Source organism: Mastigoproctus giganteus, chromosome 2 (assembly GCF_048544385.1).
Source record: "Mastigoproctus giganteus isolate SK-2022 chromosome 2, ASM4854438v1, whole genome shotgun sequence".
In the NCBI taxonomy this organism is placed as follows: Eukaryota; Metazoa; Arthropoda; class Arachnida; order Uropygi; family Thelyphonidae; genus Mastigoproctus; species Mastigoproctus giganteus.
This window is the reverse complement of record NC_143576.1, coordinates 115,520,502-115,535,192: the sequence shown is the minus strand read 5'-3', so window position 1 is coordinate 115,535,192 and position 14,691 is coordinate 115,520,502. Positions and strand designations below refer to the sequence as shown.

The following is a 14,691-nucleotide window of genomic DNA, read 5'->3' as shown; positions in this document are numbered from 1 at the left end:
GGGGTTTAGCCCTCGACAAAGTCTCTTGCAAAATGGGTTCCCATGTAAGGCTTATTATGTTAATTAACCTAATATTTTATATTTTTCATGTAATTTTTCATGTATACTGGAGTTACGGTTGGCCAGTGGTTACATCGATTTTCAAACTATGGAGGTACTTACATTACACTATAACTTATATAATTTGGACATACCTAACGCCCGATGTAATGTTCTATCGTTTGATGGCATTAATCGGTTAGTTATATATGTAACACTTAATAATTTTATATATTTGTAACACGTAATAATTTTATATATACTTTACAATTTAACTCTGGAATATTTGGATTCTATATATATATATATATACATACATACATAATGTTATAACTGCATTGGGATGTAAATTTAGTGTTATATTTTTAATTGTATTGAATTTGAAAGCTTAATTGAATTGAAATCATGCCTCAGAGCAGCAAAGCAAAAGGCTCAAGCTAGTGGGAGTGCTGTGGCTCGGGGGAGAACTGAGGGGGTGGTTGTCCTCCGAATTGCAGCCTTTTGAAATGTACTGCTTGTTTGATTGCTCCTCCGTAGCCAGGTGGGAAGGAGCAGCATTGCGTAACATACGCTTCTTGATTAGACCAGGGTTCGAGCCCATCACCACCAAATACGGAGGATGCGGAAAGGTCAGGGAATGACCACCGCATATCCTGGTGCAATATGGCCTTAGTTGCTAATGCTCCAAAAAACCAAACCAACCAATGCTTGTTTGATGTTTGCTGAGCATTCAGGAACAGGAAATAATATTGCCAAGGGGAATGTCTTTGTGTATGCTTGATGTAAGGAGTGAGGAAATCGGGTGTCAACTCAGCATTGTTATAGGCCTATATGAGAGCTTGAAGAATAGGGTAGATGTCCTCGAAGGACTTAAATCGAGGGCCCATCAAGCTCTCAGCTGCCCACATCAACGCCAGAGCTTGCTCTTGAACATCAGGCAACACAGTGGCACTCCCCAAGGCAGAATGCACTGGTCCCACAGGAACTAGTTGTTGTTGGTGATTCTATTGTCAGGGAAATGGGGAATATATTGTGTAAGAAGGATAGGTGGAACAGGACCAGGGTATGTCTGCCAGCGGCATAGGTTGATGATGTTGTAGAGCAGATATCTTTTAAGGACACAAAAGGTGATATTGTTGTGCACGTTGGCACTAATGATATTAAGAGTAGGAGAGTGGCAGAATTACTTAACAAGTACAGGTCAATATTACTTAACAAGTACTGGTGCTGTATTTTCTCTTTTTTTCCCTCCTTTATATTAGTGACCTTCTCCCATTAGGCACCTCCGTAGCCAGGTGGGAAGGAGCAGCAGTGCGTAGCACACGCTTTTTGATTAGACCGGGGTTCGAGCCCGTCACCACCAAATACGGAGGATGCGGAAAGGTCAAGGAATGACCACCGCATATCCTGGAGCAATATGGCCTTAGTTGCTAATGCTCCTAAAAACCAAACAACAACAACCTTCTCCCATTGGTTAAAATCCTATCAATAGTTTGCTTATAATTTTGTTGAATACTGCTGCGCTCTGCACAAGTGCTCACAGATTGAATATCAAACACTACTTTCTTCAATGTCTTCATTACTCAGTCCCGTCTTCCCTCCCTCCCACAAAAAAAGGTTTTAACAGATATTTATTTAAAGTATACCCAGTAAAATAAAATAAAATAAAATATTTCCTTATTTTATTTTATTTTATTTTACTGGGTATACTTTAAATAAATATCTGTTAAACTATGGACCCCAGTACTCCAGGCCCATTTGTCACTAAAAAAGGTTTTCTTCCATGCTCATCTTCAACTAGGATGAATATATTTTTGCATAAGCATCTGCTAACTGCAAAGCTAACCATAAGATAATATTCATATATCTGAGGTGGTTCTTTAAACCCCCCCAGTTTCATTGAAAAGAGAGCAGTCAGGGTTAATTAAAGAGCTCTCTTTCCCCATCCATCCACAAACTCCACTCCTTATCGTAAATATTCATTTTCTTCTCCATCCCTCTTCTGCAGGTTTCCCTTGACAATGTTTGGAATCCTGAAGTTGAGCTGTTCATTCACAGTTCAACCTCAGGCTCATTGAACATTTTCTTTTTCAGGTTCTCATACTTCTGTGTTTTGGATTCTTCCTTGCATATTTCGTGAAAATGAGAACTTGAATTTCAAGTCAGTTTCTTCTGGATTTTGTACTTTCAACCATTCATTCATCATATGTGGGAAAGAAAATATAACATTAAATTGAATCAGTGAAATATTTTAATACTTGTACCGGTATCATTTTTCTCTGGTAAGAAAATACTTTGACTTGCATTCTGTAGTAAGTAGTTAATATGTTTGCTGCCTTTAACATATATGCATAAAACTGCACTGGAAGTGAATTTCTGCAATGCACAGTTGCAGTCAGAATGCACCCAAGCAGTGTACTGTAATGCATATGAGTGGTCATTTTTAAGTGATCAACCAATGAGTGCTATTAACATAAAGGCACAAGAAATTAACAACCATTCAGTATTGGAACACTGATTTGAATGTTTTGCAGTAATGCTTGGCTTTTGTTTATAGACTTGGCACACATTTTTATTTGTTTTTTACTTTTGTTGATGTTAATTTATGTACATGAATAAAAATTTTATAAATTTTTTTTATTAAGATTTGTTCTGATTTACAGTTTGGCACAAAAGTAAGTGTTCGCTTGACGCAGCACCCACTTTTGGAAAACTCTGGTGTAGAGGGTAAGGCAGTGCAATCCACTTTAGTTTGACAGTTGCTTCCCTTGTGTTGCACACTGTTGTGTTGAAAGAAAGAGGGGAAATATTTAATTTTTTCTTTTCCATGTTGTCACTGTAAATGGGTCAAGTTTGTTCTATGTAGTGATGTATGTCCCATAATTTAGTTTGTAATTTGTCCATAATGCCCATCAAAATCATATCTTTCATGTAACATGAAACAGGAGTCATTCACTTTTTTATTGAAGAAGCCACCTTGAACTTCTTGAGTGGGGAAGTTTAGTTGATGTTCAGTGATAGTTTGTGAAAGAAAGGCTTCTCTGTTTGCTTCATATCATTCTAGCAACTCAGAAGCAGCTTTCTTCCTCCAAAACTTGTGGTATAGTGGTAATGGTCGTGGATCAAACTGTGAACATACCTTTGAATAATTCAGGTGGTTATGTATTGCATTCCTCATCCTTCATTAATTCCAATCTATAATGACAGCACTTTTTAGTCATGTCATGCAGATCCTGTTGAATTACGTTATCTGCATCTGTACATCATTTGGTGTTACTGTTGGGGGGTTGGGCAATCGTATGCTTGTGGAGCTCAGCCTTTCCATGTTTTTCCCAGGTTCCAAATGTGTTTTTGTTGTTAAGTCATCCCATATAGATATTTTTGGATGTTTGGATGTCCCCCCCCCCCCAAACACACACTCTGTTCTTCTCTGTAGTTAAATTCCGTCCCAGTTCTTGCTTTCTGTTGAATTTGTCTATATGATTCAAGTTGAAAGATAGGCTATTCTAGCACTGTCTGATGGATATTTTGAAATTCTGTATTCCAAAGAGAAGAAAGTTACTTTTATAAATAAATGTTCAGCCTTTTTAATCAAATTTGTTGAAAAAAAATTGTAAGGGGGAGAAGGGAGAACTTCTTGAATGATCCTTTTAATTTTTTTTGACATTATTTTCAAGTTTCATGGAACTGAATATCTCTCTTTTTTTTTCACAGAATAAGAAAAGGTATAACTATATTGGTTACTACTCCTGGAAGATTACTTGATCATATTGAGCATACCTCAAACCTCAGTTTCAGAAACATTCAGTGGCTTATTATTGATGAAGCTGACAGGTAATAAGAAATTCACAACTTTTTTCACTATTTAGATGTTTAAATATTAAAAATACCTTGAAACACATACTGTTCTTTATTCTTTTGATATTATTTGTATGTAGTTTTATAGTGACAGTGAAATCCCAGTGTATTTTTGCATTTAGTGAATTTTTTTTTCTGGTCCCACCTGACGCTCAGCATATACAATTTTTTAATTTTTTTTTTGTATTTATTAAATTTGATTTAGTAATTAAATTGCGTCTAACCCTCACCAAACCTATGCTACTTTTCTGGTATCACAGTTGCTTTGGTTCTTGACTGAAGTGGTGTCTTGTGTGGTAGTAAATGTTGTTAATTAATGTTTTTGTTGTGTTGTTTTTAAATCTCTTCCTCATTATGACTAAAGTTGAAAAGTTGTAAAATTATTTGTGAAGTGAAAAAAAATTCAAATATCAGCAATAGAGATGGAAAAAATTTGACTTTGAATTGTTATCTTTGTGGTGCTGTGATGAAAACAGTTATTTTTCTAATACAGAACTGAAAAGTGGAGGTGAGACAGATAAGGGAACAAACATAAAAGTTTCTCTACATAATGAAGAGAGGAAAGCATTAATGAGGTGGTGTGAAGGAATGCATTCTGCAGACTTACTATTGTCAGAACAATAATCAGAAGCAAACACATTATTTCGTATATAATTAATATTTCAGATATTATTGCCTTCATATTGTTGGTTATGTAATTGCATTTATTTGCACTTCATCATATTAATGATGTATTGGTTATGCAAGTGTATTTATTTGTGTAGAAACAGTTTAAGGGGTGGTCATAAAGTTCTGAGAACAGCATATATAAAACAGATTAATAAATAACATTGCCAACATAGCAAAAAAATATTTTTTTTGTATTCCTGTAGCAAAAAGTTGCAGATTCCAATCCACTGATTCCAATAATTACTAAAATTGTCTTTTTCACATTTCCACATATACTTTAATAACTTAATGAACATCCAGTTTCTAATATCAGACAATAATACATATGCTATCTTAAAAATGAATCTTATTCATTTTAGAATACTTTAATCAAACATGTAATATACTACATACATTTTATTTCCTTGGAAATGTTTGCTACTCAGAATTTTTCTTATAGTCTAGTTTGCTTTCCTTTTAAGAAACCAGCAATAATCTCCCATCCTGGCAGTATCCCAGTGAGTTTGGTACTTTTCCATTGTGGATATGTTACGTTGAAAGCATTCTCATTGGTCATCACTTACATCTCCCAAATATTTAGGGAGAAAACCGAGATGGCATGTAGAAGATTCATTTTCAAAGGTATTCGGCAGCACATATCTTTATAATATTGCAGTACAGTTGACATCAGAGATTCATAATCATCTTCTTTAGTTCTTCCAAGAAATCTATGCATAACTGCTTTAAACAATTGCCAAGCTGCTGTTTGAGCACCCTGCTTTGTTTCAAATACATCATTTTTAAGAAGTTTCATTATTTGAGCCCCATTGAAAATTCCTTCTTTCAGTTTTGCATCTGTTAAATTGGGAAATGCTTCCTTTATGTAGCAGAATCCACTTCCTTCTTTATCCAGAGCCTTAATAGGGCTCTTTGTTAATCCAAGTTTTATATGCAAAGATGGAGAAAGAATCTTTTTTTTTGGTTCAGCCAGTGGAACATATTTTATATAACTTTTCCCTGGTAAAAATTCCTCCCTCTTTTCTCACTTCTGCACAGTATAATGTTTTCTGTTGCAAAACTGTCCCACAAATATAGAAAACAACAGTCCCACAGACATAGAAAACAATAGTATTTTGTGAAACCTACCTGCAGACCAGTGAATAATCCAATTACCTTAAGATACACATTCCAAGCAAAGTCATGGTACTTTATTGCACTCAGGACCTTGGCCATACTTTCATATGCTTTGAAGCGAATTGCATAAAGTAGAGGGAATGGCATTTCCATTGTTGAGAAAAACTGTTTTTAAACTTAATTTTGCAGAATCAAATAAATATGTAGGCATAAATAAGTTTATATAGGCATTTAACACAATCCTACTGAATGGGATTGTGTTAAATGCCTAGTTCATTCAGAAGACTACTAATATCTCTACAGATTGATAGTGGTCTTCTAATTATTAGCATTGTGGCATGTAGAGCCAAGCTGACTGATTTTGGAGGGGTGTTATTGTTGAATGTCACATTGCTAGCTTGTCAGTTCATGCATTTGCTGACAACCTGCAGCATCCAAAGTTTATTTTTGGTATGGTTATCATGAAGTGAAAGTGTGACAGTACCACTACTTTATAGCAAAGCACAGGAAGATCACTGAATCTCACTCTCTGTGACCAGAATGTACTTTTGAAGAGTAGTATGATAATCTTGCCGGCCATTTTGCCTTGCACAGTGCAGTGAATGCTGTAATTGACCTTTAGAGCAGTGGAAATCTCTTCTGTGGAGTGATGAATGTTGTTACACCCTATTCTGATCAGATGTGCAGGTGTGGAAGATGCCTGAAAAATGTCTGCTGCTGGAGTGCATTATACCAACATCAAAGTTTGTGAGGAGGTGGGGGTTTATGGTGTGGCACCATTTCTCATGATATGGCCTAGGACCTTTGGTGGATGTGTGAGAAAACCATGAATGCCAATGTCAACTTTAACATTTTGGACAGCTCCATGCTCCATATGATGTGACAGCTCTTTGGTACAGCCCCATGTTTGTTTCAACAAGACCTTGTGCTGTACTGCCAGTGCTGCTTGAGAATGGTTCATGGACATGAACATACAAAAGTTAGAATGGTTAGTGAAGAGTCCCGATTTGAACCATGGGTAATATTCCAACTCACCATTCTGCAGAAGAATGGAGGACTATATCTGCCGCAGTTTATTTGTTCATTGGTGGAAAGCTTACAGAGGAGGGTGGAACATGCCATAGTGGTTGATAGGGACTAACCTGCTGTTGAAGTGAGTGGTATTTGTGTTGGTGTGAAACTGATGCATGTCCAGATACTTTTTGGAGAGTAGTGTATATTTACTGTGTGCAGCTTCGTTTTCTGTTAATAACCTGATCAGCTCAGTGGCTTTGGTTTAATCCTGGAATAAAGTATAAAAGATGAGTAACTTTTAGGATTTCAGGGTATCTACCATATATGAAAGTCACAGAAAATTAATGAAATTGATCGGTGGTCATTAATTAAGTAACGAAAAAGTAATAAAATTTCTTATTTGGTCATGTTTTGTTGTTTGTCAGAATTCACTCACTGATGGAGACAGTATGGCATTATTTTGTGCTTGCAGGATATTGTATCCTGTTATGTATTTATACTAGGATACAATATCCTAGTATTTCACAATGCCATTTAATTTAAAAGCAAACTGCTTTTTTTTTCTTTTGCAGAGCTTGATAGTATTAAAGATTTGCTTAATGTTAGTTTGTATTGCTAGTGAGTGTCTGACATTCTTGAAAAGAGAAGTTAACCATCGTTTCCATTCCTTATGAAGGAATGGAAACTATTAACCTTTCATGAGTGAAGTTCCCAAATGTGGGTGGTCCCCTGTTTCTTAAAGAGATGAATCCTGTGGAGTCAAGTCTAGTCTAGTCTGGAGTGAATTTTCGAAGTTTTCTAACAAAAAAAAAAAACGGAAACTTTGTATATAAATGCATAGGTGCCAACTCTTTGGATTTACTACATAGACTGTCTTTTTGACTCAGTTTGACTCCTTTTCTATGTCACTGTCATACTAGAGTTGGAAACATTGCTTTTCTCTATCTTTTTTTCTTTTCCCAAAAAATAGTATTAAAATTTGAATTAAAAATCTGTGAATTTGTTCTTAATTTCATTAAAGAATATGGCAGTGATAAACACCTGATAATAATAAAAAAAAAAAGTAAATTGCAGCCATTATCAACCCACTGCAGGATGGAAGCCTCCTCAACAATTCATGCTGAGGGAAATGGACCATAATCTGCCACGCTGGTCCAGTGCGGGTTGGCAGATCGACCGTATTTAGCAGTCAGGGGCTTGAACCCTGATCTATTCAAAGAACGTGTGCCACTGCACTCCCGCTCATGACCACTTGGCTACGGAGGCCATATAGTTTGCCTGTAATTATTCAGTTAGTAAAAAAAAAAAAAAAAAAACCAAAAGCAATTTCTGCAAGTCTTCATTTCCATTGCAGTGCATACTTTATGGCACAGGGATGATACTCTCAATTTAGAGAGCAATAAATATTAACAGAGAAACTTTGTTTATTAAAACTAATATAATTAAAGGTTTATTTTCAAAGAAAATAAATCATGCACTTTCAACTTCTAATTTGCATATCCAATAGAATCTAGAAATAGGAGCCAGAACACTGCTTTTCCCTGTCAATAAATTAGTGAAGGCTGCCTTCATTCTCAATCACAGTTGCAAAAGACCAATAAAAAAGAACAAGTACAGAGACAATTACATCATGAATGTCAAAAGAAGTTGATGCGGTAAAACTTCAGCGTAAGCTTTTTGAAAAAAAAAAAAAACAAATGTTAGTGCACGTTTACATGTTCTGTTGAGGTGATTTGTATGCTGATACAATCCATTGAAGTGTTAAGACTTCAGATATTTAATACACTCATAGCAGAAGCTTTATGGCTTTATGAATAAATTTGGTAAATTTCAGACTTAATTTGGCAGCCAACTGACATTCAATTGTGAATTCCTGAGGCCAGAGTGTCTCTCTTTATGGCAATCATGTCTTCAATAAGGAAACACTTTGGTCTTAGCAAGTTGATAACTGAGTTTTTGGAAGTGTTAAGTTAAATATTTTTTAACTTTAACTTAAATATAATTGTATTTGGAGAACCAATTCATCATTTAATAATGTTATTAGGAGAACAAGTTTTTTGAACCAAATTGAAACAAACCAATTTCACAAAAAAAAATCTGAGTTCCCAGATCAAAGAAATAGATATTTTGCATAGTTCTGTCAGTTTCAATGTGGGAATATACTAGGCACTATTATGAAAGAAAGAATTGATGCGTAGTGATCTTTGGTTGGAGAACTGACAAGAGCAGATGGAAGCATAAATTATAACAAGTTATCCAAGTCATTCTGGCATTTTAATAATTCCTTATAGCAATGCTGAGTGTCACAGAATTATTCACCTAGGTGAAAAAAAAAAAAAAAAAAAACTTAATTCAGATCTTCTCTTCTGACGCAGTTTATAAATAAACATTATAAATAAGGTTTTGACTCAACATTTTTGATGAGGTGCAAAGTCTGCTACAGTATTTTTCTTGAACTAGTCTTAATTAGTCTGTGTCTAGAAGACAATCTAAACAGAAATCCACAGTCAGAAAGATTAATTAGTTAGGTGAGCTAAAGGCAAGTTAAAAAAAATCAGGAAATAAACTTGTTACTTTTTTGTGTAATAATACTCAACATCTATTTATGTATCACTTAATTCAGTTTTTTCATTTGAATTACAGAGAAATTTTTAGTTTTGTATTTTGTAAGCCAAAATCAGACAATAGATGAAAGGCATGATGTCCTATTGTGATTTTATGAACTATTTTCATTCTGCCATCTTTATTAAAACTGTTTCCACTATTAGTTGGAAACAGTTTTAGTTGGAAACATAAATAAGAGAATGTAGAAGGTACTGGAAAAATCTCAAGAAAATTTGTAAGTAAACAGAGGCACATTATTTGAAATATACTTGAAATAATCTTGAAAAATGTAGATCTACATATATTCCCCAGAATCCACATGTGTAAAATATAAATTTTTGTAATTTCACAAGAATTTACATTTAAATGTAAATTCTTTTGAAAGGGTTAATGCCAATCAGTACTGATAAACATAGAGCTTACCGTGTTTTATAAATCAGCATTTGATATGAGGTACAATGGGGTGTTTCTGTAAAAGTTCACATCAGTTGCAAAAACTTCAAGAAAATAAGTCAGTCATATGAACAAGAGCACAAACAGCTTCTCAGTTTCTTCAAGCAGTGGAAATTCTTCCAGACATTCTGTATACAATGGGCCATCAATAGGAGATGAAGAAGAACAGTTTCCTTCCTCTATAAGGATTTCAACTTTCTTGATTGATAAAGAAACATGGGCACTGGACAAAATAATGATCCTTTCTTCAAATTACAGAGTGATGAGTTCTGATTTATTTTCAGTGTCCAGACAGTTTAATTACAAAAAAATTCCAAATGAGAAAAGATAAGTTAACATATGTCCACTTTTTTTTTTTTTTTTATAATGTTAGGAACATAAAAACTCCTGAACATAAAAAAAAAAAAAAAAATCACATATGCTAACTTATCTTTTTTCATTTTATTTCATTGTATTTGAATTGAATTTTATTTCATGGGGAATAAATTTTATTACCATATAAGTCTGTAGTTTGTCTTCAGTCATTAAGAGCATAATCTTTTTCAGGCTTCTTGATTTAGGATTTGAACAAGCTGTATCTCATGTTGTGGACGCTTTAAAAATTCAGTGTGAAGGTAAACGGCAAACAGTTTTGTTGAGTGCTACTTTAACTAAAGGTCAGTGTATGTATGCATGTATGATATTTTAAGAATTCAGTTTTGTGTGGAAGTTAATAACATTTTTTTATATATATATATATTTTTTTTTTTAAGAAATGTTGTGTATTATTAAAAATCATTGTCTAGTTTCTCTTAAAAAAAACTTTTCTTAAAAAAAAAAAAAAATATATATATATATATATATATATATATACACTGGTGTTCAAAGAAAGTGCATCACCTAGGAATTTCACATTTCTAACCCTTTTTTGTGATGGTATGTTACATTAATGACTAGCATCACAAATAGAGATATAAACGAAAGATATCTATTAATAGTTAAGGCAAAGCTAAGTAATATTTGACAGGTGCTCTCAAAATATTCCAAAATGAGCATTTGCAACCTTTATACAACAGTTTTGGTAAACACGACAATTATGGCTGAAATGTTATCAGAAGCCCTCAATTTGCTTCAGGTTATCAGTTTAAATGGAAAATAAAATGAAAAGTTCACCAGGTGCAAACTAATATTTAGTTGAACTGCGTCTGGCCCTGATGACAGCAGCACACCGTCGAGGCATTGACAAGATCAATTTCTGAAGATAATCAACTGATAGTTCGTGGTTCCAAACACGAATTATGGCTTCCTGAAGTTCATGAATTGTCTTTGGTTTCTTTCGGGCAAATGCAGATTCCACACGATGCCAACAGTTCTCAATAGGATTCAGGTCCGAGCTGTTTCCTGGCCAGCTAAGAGTTATAATGGACCGTTCTTCCAACAATTTTTTCAACTGTAACAAATGTAAACACATTACTGTCGAACCTCTAATGCAGAAATGAAGCTAAAGTAACTACAGAAGTGCCTACTTACACTTTTCGCCCCCTGATGACAAGGAGCAGAGTTGTCCTGAAAGATGCAGTTACTTGGCAGGTTGAAATGGTCTCTAATGGTTGGCAGCAATTTGCCTTCCAATATAGCCAGGTATCCATTGGCATTTACGGAACCTTTTATAAACTGCAGGTTACCTACTCCGCGATATGAAATGCACCCCCATATCATTTGGCTGGTAGGGAATTTCACTGTAGACACCATACAGTCTGGATGGTATTCTTCACCACGTCTACGGCGAATTGTTTGTCTCCCGTCAGAGCCATGCAGGTTGAATTTCTTCTCATCCAAGAAAATAACTGACTTTCACTGCTCGGGGGGGTCCATTTGGCATGCTCCTTACACCAAATTAATCGGGCCTTTTTCATTTTTTGTGCGAGGAGGGGCTTCTTAGGACAACGGACTACAAGTCCATTTTTGAAGAGGTGTCTTCTGACGGTTACTGCACTTACTACCACTCCTGTATGTTCTTCTCATTCTCTTTTCAGCTCAGACGAAGAAGCTTTACGGTTTTTAAGGCATAAGCACTTCAAACCGCGGTCCTGTTTTGGCATAGAGACTTGTTTGCATCCGGTTCCTTTTTTCCTATCAGCAGAACCAGTATTCTTGAGTTTGGAAATAAATCTACTCACTGTTGACGGATTACAAGACACTCTGTAAGCAATATGACAGGAAGAACATCCTTCCTCATGTAAAGCAACAATAGGACTCATTCTTCGTGGCGCCAACTGCATTAACTTGCCATCCTGACACAGTGACAGAATGACTGCAACTCTTGTAGAGCGTGCTTATACAGCTGAAAGTGACAGCTGATGCAATATTACATCATTACCTACGTGTGTCAATCTTATCTGATGCAAACTGTGAGAAATATTGCCATATACTTACGTTATTTGGACGATAATTACAATTTTAAGGGGTGATGCACTTTCTTTGAACACCAGTGTATATACTTACTAACTCTATCTATGCAGACAGTCGCAAGACAGGCAAGTAACTTCATGCAAATTACTTATAAAAAAAACCCCCACAAATAACATATTTTTTATATGTATATATATTTATGAAATAAGTATAATGGGTTAAAAAGTAAAGTGGTAATGGAGAGATAAAAATAAAGATATGACAAAAGCACCAGAGCACTTAAAGCAGCAGCAAAGGACACAAAAGTTTATATGTGTGAGGTGGAATTAATAGGTCTGTTAAAAAAAAAAAATCCAAAGATGGATGCGTAAATCACACAAAATGCCATAACTAATAGGAGAAGGATAGCAGAAAATGGAGATACTGTAGATGTGAAAAGGAGAGAAAGAATGTGAAAATTGTATAATATTATAACGAATTAAGCAAAATTATAGGCCAATTTGAAAAGCCAATTAGAAGGTAACTATAGAGCAAAAAATGATTAGGTAAAAATGGTTAAATTAATATAAGGAGTAATAGCCAAGCATCAGATATGGGTGGATAATTTTGGTTATAAGTCCAAAAGTGGGGTAGAGAAAATTAAAGTTAAAATCTGATGTTAGCTAAAAGTAAAAATTGATTTCATGATCTGGTATTTCATCAGGGGACTACACCTGACCACGTATCAAGGACTGCATTTTTATACTTGTCCATACCTGTGGAAGATCAGCAAATTTAAGAATAAAACTCAGTGAGAACAAAAAGGGGATTAAGCTATATAACTTCATAAAATATGGACAAGGTAGTCCCAATGCAGTGTTTGTTTTATAACAAAATAAATTAAGGTGAATTAAGAAGTAAAGTTGTAATAAAAAAAATAAAATAAAAATAAGTGTTTACAGTGCAACAAGATGCAAAAATAAGTGGTTATAAATGAAATGCGATTTATAATATGAGAATATGTATATAAAATTTAAGGAGAATACGTATATAAAATTTAGTGCAAGCAAATGGTTATAAGGCAAAGGGATGAATTGAGGATAGGGAAGGAATAAAAATTAAATAAAAAAGGTGAAGACAGCTAGAAATTAAGGACAGTAGGAACGTTTGTATCACCCTCGTATTGCACTAATAGCTTTATGAATGGGAAAGAGGAAAAGTAGAAAGTATACAGATAAAAAGGTTAAGAAAAAGATATATTAAAATTACTGAGCTAGCTGGGATCGTGAATCCCATCCTTTTTTTTTTTTCAGCTCTTATTTTTCTTTCAGCTTCTTACTACGCAATCATTTAGTATTAGTCTCTTTTTTCTTACTAACTCTCTTACAGTCAGGGCTCTTTCTAAAAGGATGGGCTTTACAATCCCCCATCCTTTAGTAAGAGCCCTGACTGTGAGAGAGTTAGTAGGAAAAAAGAGACTAATACCAAATGCTTGCATAGTAATAAGCTGAAAAATAAGAGTTGAAAAAAAGAGAGCCAAAAATAAAGAGCTGAGAATAAAAACCAAAAGCATTAAGATAGCATTATGAAAAAGCAGAAAGTTGCTAAAATAGAGTATAAAATCGATACCTGGAATTTTCAAGTAGTGTGTAGTAAAATGTTGAGGCAGGAAATAATAGTGAGAAAATATCCAGGTGGATTGAGAGAAGCTAAGGCAGTAGCACATTAGAGTGAGTGCTTGGAACTCATAATAATTTATAGTGAGAAAACAGACTTAAAAGAAAGCTGTAAAAAGAAGATAGCATTAGTGACCTCTATAGTCGCTTTTTATATAATAAGTGTGTAGAGATACACAAGGAAAATGTTGGCTAAGAGAAAAGTATATATACAGTGGAAATTATGCAGGGTGATTCAAAAAGGACTTTACAACTTCGTAAGTGTATAGAAATTTATTCAGGAGACATATAATTTATTGAACTGTCATATTGTAGCAAAAAACATCAAGTTTTACTGACGTAGTGCCTTAGTACTGAATTCTGTCAATGTGAGTGCCAGCGGCTTGCATTTCAAAAATGGCTACTTTCAGAGGACTACCTTCACATTTCATGTTAGTGTTAGGGTTAACACTCGCAACTGCAGGATTTTGGCTGGCGAAAACCTGTGTGCACGTTTGGAACATGTTCGTGACAGCACAAAGGTGATGTCTAAAAGTTTATGGGCCCTTCTTTTTCCATGAGACAACCATCAACAGTATCGTGTACCTGGATGTGCTGGAAAATTTTCTCATTCCACAGTTTGATGAAGATGACCACGAAAGATGTTTTCACTTTCAGCAAGACAGATCACCTCCTCACTACCTGACAGAGGTAAGGGAATTCCTCAATAACCGTTTCTCAGGTCGGTGGATTGGTCGAGCAGGGCCTTTAGCATGGCCACTTCGTTCCCCAGATTTGACACCTCTAGACTTTTTTCTATGGGATTTCATTAAAGATAGTGTTTGTTCCATCCTTTTTACCTACCAGTCTTGCTGAATTCAAAACTAAAATCGCCACCGCAGTTACAGAAGTTACA

The 14,691-nt window shown here is 34.8% G+C and overlaps 1 protein-coding gene across 1 annotated transcript in view; it reads left to right on the top strand.

The window, feature by feature from the left end:
• The window catches only part of LOC150089508 (ATP-dependent DNA helicase DDX31), a 147,615-nt gene that overhangs the window by 64,789 nt on the left and 68,135 nt on the right, over positions 1-14,691 (top strand). The window contains exons 8-9 of the mRNA XM_090389525.1: positions 3,754-3,873; positions 10,297-10,406. Coding sequence (XP_090245651.1) covers positions 3,754-3,873; positions 10,297-10,406 — 230 coding nt within the window. The remainder of the gene's footprint in view (positions 1-3,753; positions 3,874-10,296; positions 10,407-14,691) is intronic.